The 5,223-nt window shown below is 40.8% G+C and overlaps 1 protein-coding gene across 2 annotated transcripts in view; it reads right to left on the reverse strand.

Annotated features, from left to right (window-relative positions):
* Window positions 1–1,203: 1,203 nt before the first annotated feature.
* tbc1d5 (TBC1 domain family, member 5) overlaps window positions 1,204–5,223 on the reverse strand; it is a 20,541-nt gene continuing 16,521 nt past the window's right edge. For both annotated transcript variants that reach the window (XM_010749897.3, XM_010749895.3), the window contains 5 exons: window positions 4,101–4,309; window positions 3,785–3,884; window positions 3,314–3,393; window positions 2,946–3,203; window positions 1,204–2,475 (listed from right to left, as the gene is read on the reverse strand). In XM_010749897.3, coding sequence (XP_010748199.2) covers window positions 2,206–2,475; window positions 2,946–3,203; window positions 3,314–3,393; window positions 3,785–3,884; window positions 4,101–4,309 — 917 coding nt within the window. In that variant the 3' untranslated portion in view covers window positions 1,204–2,205. The remainder of the gene's footprint in view (window positions 2,476–2,945; window positions 3,204–3,313; window positions 3,394–3,784; window positions 3,885–4,100; window positions 4,310–5,223) is intronic.

A 5,223-nucleotide genomic window follows, 5' to 3' on the forward strand; every position in this document is an offset into this window, starting at 1 on the left:
CTTCATGTGTCTGTGCGTCTGTGTCTCTTGCTACAAGAGATTTACTTTGATGTGCACTCATTCATGCTGACACAGAAGTTCTGCATAGTGCAGAGATGACAGCTGGGGACACTCATCCACTGTATAAATGAAAACAGACCAGTGTGCAGTGGATCAAAGCCTCTAATCAGGCTCCATTTATAGATTTACTGCTCACTAAGGTTAGTATTTGTGTGTTTTGCTGCACATCTCTTTTTAAAAAAAAAAAAAAGGTAGAGGATCTCTCGATTGTGTCACGTCATCTTCATCAGCAGATTGAGTGTGTAGTTGTCACTGAATTGTAGATGCTAGCAGAGTGACTAAGGATCATGATTTTTGTTGAGTCACTTCATTGTTCAGACTGAAATATCTCAACAACTATTGGATTTATTATTACATTTTATTTATATTTTTTTTACAAACATTCATGACCCTCAGAGGATGAATCATACTGACTTTAGTGATTGTCTGACTTTTAATGTATCTTCACAACAATTAAATGAACTTCCCTGAAATTTAGTACAGACATTTGTGGTACCCTCACGATTCATTTGAATAATTTTCCTCATCAGGTTGAAATTTCAATTTTTTGCCCAACATGAAACTAATAACATTCTCAACCGCATCAAACCTTTGAGTCCAGAGCTCATTAGCAAATGTTAGAATACTAACATGCTAAACTAAGATGGCGAACGCGGTCATAGCTATGAGAAATCAGCATGGCAGCCTCACGTACAGTAGACTAAACATTCAAAAAGGACCTCTTGTGCCTAAAATAAAGACAACACAAAAAATGTAATACCATGGCAGCTGGGCAAACACCTGCTGATGAAGATCAGGTGATGTAATAGAAAGCTCCAGAGCAGCCACTAAATGGGCATTATTGAGACTGAGTTTTCTCAAATGCTGTTTTCAAGGTCAGTGAATTTCAAACCTAAAAAATGTACTATAACAGGGGCACCATCTGTGAAATAAAGTACAATATGCAGCAGCTGTGTGGCCCTGATATTTACACAAACACACAAAGGTTTGCTAGCCTGGCATCGCCCAAGCATAATTTGCAAATGCGTATAATTTGCCAGAGCGAATCAAACATAAGCTTGCAGATTCATTCGGTGCCCTGGCTGAAAGTTTGCACCACCGTCCTAAAAACAAAGCACAGCATTCCCAAGCAGACACAATAACTGCAGTGTAGCAAGAGCGATGTAGTTTTATTGGTCTTGAGTTAATTATACTGAAAGGACAGCTAGAGGGACATTCTTTGTGTGCGCTGCTTTGCATGGTTTTCACAGGACACGAGAACAACTCAGTTGTAACGTGAGAAATGAGAACTGTCAATTACGACATTAAAATGTCCACGTTGGAATCAATTTAAAAACAAAAAAGGAAAAAAAAAAAAAGTCTTAGTCCATAATTTAATCATTTTTATCCAGGAAATTAAAGGTTTAAGGGTTAAAAATATTTTCTTAAAAATTAAAAAAAAAATGCTAACAAAAAGAATAAGATCACAGAGTCAGGTTTTGTTTGGTTGACAGGAGAATTATGGTCAGAGGCACTGGTTTAGAAGGGGGAGGAAAGCTGCCCTCGTCAACTGATGGGAGGACATCATTCTTTCCTTCAGAGAAGAGAGTTTTCTCTGTAAGGACGGACATACAGACATAACACAGGCAGAGGTATGGCCACATCTCCCCATTCAGAAGAAAATACGCAATCATTACAGTAAGCTCGAGAGGAGAGAGAGTCCTCTCCCTGTGAAGACAATTGCAGTTTGAGGTCCAACTCTTCAGAGTAATTATGTAGTGACAGGGTAAGAAGTTCAAGGGCGCCCTCTCTCTGTAGAGCAGGGCGCTACAATTAAATATAATGAGTGACAAGTCCGACATCATGAGGAGACAGGCATTAGGGAGATGAGATAGCATACAGTATCAGCTTAGACAGGACTTAAGTGGCACAGATGACAAGTAAAGAGACAGAGTATAAGGTATTTGTGACTGGAAGCGTCACAGTCCACATGTGCAATTTTTTTTAAGCCAACAGCAGCTCCATCGGTTCCACCAAAAACTGCAGATTCCACCCTCAAAGTCAGTTTTTTTTTGTTTGTTTTGTTTTGTTTTTTTGTGGATCACATCCTCTGAGTGGGATATGATACCAGTATGAGAGGAGGCGAAGGAGGAGCGGTTTGCTTGTTCACAGGTCATTCGGGTTGACGATGGTAAAGTCAGAGTCCTTGCTGTGGGTGGAGCCCTCATCTGGGCTGGAAGAGCCTGAGGTGGTGCCAGCCATCAGCGGGTCGTGGAAGGTCCCGGCTGCGCCCTCGGGCTCCATTCGCACCAAGCCGCGTCCTCGTCTGATCGGAGGGGTGCGCTCGGCTGCGGCCCTCCCACCTACATCTCCGTCCTGGGACACGAGGATGTAGTCATCCCAGTTTTTACCCTCAGAGCCGAGGGAAGATGCCGCCTGCACGAGACAGGGAGAGGGCGTGTTAATAGTCCGTGTATCTGTCCTTTTAGCTTAGGTAATTTACCCTATTTAACCCAGCGCAGTTTGAGTAAGGTGGTAGTTCAAGGTCTGCACATAAATTAAAACAGTACAACCACTATCTGCTACTTGTTTGGCCCTAAAGCTCAGAGTATTAAAATGCAACAAAACTCCAGGGAAGATGTGACTAAGAATTTTTATTATACAGTTCTTGTATGACACAGCTTCAGTCTGGGTTTGATTCACTGCTAAGGGGGCAGCTTTAGGGTCACATGGCGTAATCCAGCAAATAATAAAATTCTGGTACAAACAGGATCATTTTCAGACAAATTATTGTATTTAAAGATACTGCACACTGGATTTAAAAGGTCAAACAGTGTTTTAGTTAATACCAACGCAGGTGCTGACGGTGCAGATCTCTAATTCCAGCAGAGGACTGATTAATTAACCTGTTGCTCAGGTGGGGTCATCGTTTGCTCCTCCTCTTCTTTCTCATCCGTGCTGATGCTCCGTTCCAGGTCAGAGTCCCGGCTTCGCCTGCTGTTCCCTTGTGATTTCTGGTCACCGTGGTGATTGATGATGTTCAGTGCAGTTTCGGCGGCAGCTGTGGAGGTGTAGTGATCATCAGCGATGGTGATCTCCTCGTTCTCCTCGGCCTCGAGCTGGCTCTGGTTGAAGCGCAGCGCCCCCTTGAGGATGTCTTTGATCTGAGACAATGAATCGGTGCGACAGGAACAGACAAGACGCACGTGTGAGGAATGTGTAATTACAAAACATATTGCATTAATGCGCACGTAGCATGTGTTCTTAGACTCACCTGTTTGAGTCCAGCCAATGACACCAGGACCTCATCCTCTTTCTCCAGGTGTTCTTGGAGAATCACTTCCTGGATTTTACCTGTGCATATATAATAAGCAGTCACTCACTGAGCTGCACAACAACAACAACAACAACAAACAAACAGGTAACAAATTAGAACCATGTGTTTCGACACCTCAAGATATAAAAAAGAGCCATAAATGAAGTTTCCAAAGCAATCATTTCTTGCTTAATATAAAATTAAACATTGAAATATAATCTAAAAGATATATCTAATAAAAAAATAGACATCTTTATCCATTAAATACAATTTTCCACACAAACTTGAATATTTACATATTATATGTAAATATTTACATATTTACATATTTCAGACCAACGTTCAAGATTCTTAGTTTTTGAGCTGACTGATGTTTTCAATGTTGAAAATGATCGTGGAGATTTGACCATCTGCTGCTGCTGTACTCACAGATGTGAGTGTTCATCATCTTGGCACAGTATTTGCTCATGGCCTCCAGGTCGTTGATCTGGCCCTGCAGGAAGGATACCTGGGCTTCTAGGTCCTCCTCCTGTTGATAACAAACACACAGAGGTCATAAGAAGATAATAAAAGTGGACAGGAACAAAAAAAAAAAAAGGAACAAAGCAGGACAAGAAACCCACAGGAGGAGGGATTAGAGTTGACAGAGTGAGAGAAGATGAAAAGGTGACACAAACAGAGTAATACAGACACGAAGCAGTGAAAAACAAAAGAAAGGTCACTAGAACATGGTCGAACAGCTCACTGTCTCTTTCTTGCCCATGGTCTTGCTATGGGAGCGAGAGCGAGTGATGTTAAAGAAGGACTCCTTCTTGGTGGCGGAGAGGGGCGGAGATGAAGTGCTGACATCACTCCCTCTGGAGGGAGGGAGAGGCGGAGAGGCGGTGGACTGACCTCGCCCACCAGAGAGGCTTTCTATGCTGGGAGAGGAGCTGACTGTCCTGGAGGTTTGGCCTGAGAATTGGAGAGCAAGGAGGGAGAGAACATACAATGGATAATACATATAGATATATGACTTTTACAGCCGTACGTACAGCACGGACATTAATTCCTTTAATGTCTTTGAAACAATTTCACCTCAAGGTCCTTCCTTGATGAAGACCATGAGATGTGATTAAAGGCCTGGAAAAAGTTACTAAGTAGACGTTAACATGAGTTGTTTTTTTTGTCACGTAATGCTGCTGCTAAGGAGCATTCACAGAAGAGCACAATGCTATAAATGTTTACATATGTGTAAATAAATAAAGAGATGTTATGGTTCAACTCTGTTAATACCTAATATCTAGATTAAAGAGTAAAAGGGTATGACAAGAGCGTGAAGCCTTGAGCAGTTCGAATAATTAATAGACTTTAATTATAAATCAAGACATTTTAAAATATAAAAAGTTGATTGATCAAATTTGCATTCAAATGATGCATTAATAAATTCAGAGAAGTCAAAGCAGATAATTAAATTTGCCACATAATAATTATGTTGTGATTCTGTTTTTAAAATTATGAATTAGTGACTGAATTTTAAAAATTTTAAAAACAGACAAACTAATTGAACTTTTTAAAACATTTTGAAATTCAGTTTGTTTATGTCACCGAACAATCACACAATGTTTTATCCATAGACATATATACATAGACGCCGCATTGAGCGGGTTGGTCGTTGGTCGCGATACGTAAACGGCGCCGCCATATTGGTTCGGGCAGATCTGCCCGTAAACTAATACAAGGAAATGGACTGAACTTCATAAAGTGCCTTTCTACAAAGTTCTTCAAGTTAATGTTTCTTATACACCCATTCACACACACACTAATATATCTGGGAAACAAACAGGCACCAAAAACAACGTATGTAACTTTTAAAGTGATGATTATAA

This window comes from Larimichthys crocea, chromosome XIII (genome assembly GCF_000972845.2).
Source record: "Larimichthys crocea isolate SSNF chromosome XIII, L_crocea_2.0, whole genome shotgun sequence".
Classification (NCBI taxonomy): Eukaryota; Metazoa; Chordata; class Actinopteri; family Sciaenidae; genus Larimichthys; species Larimichthys crocea.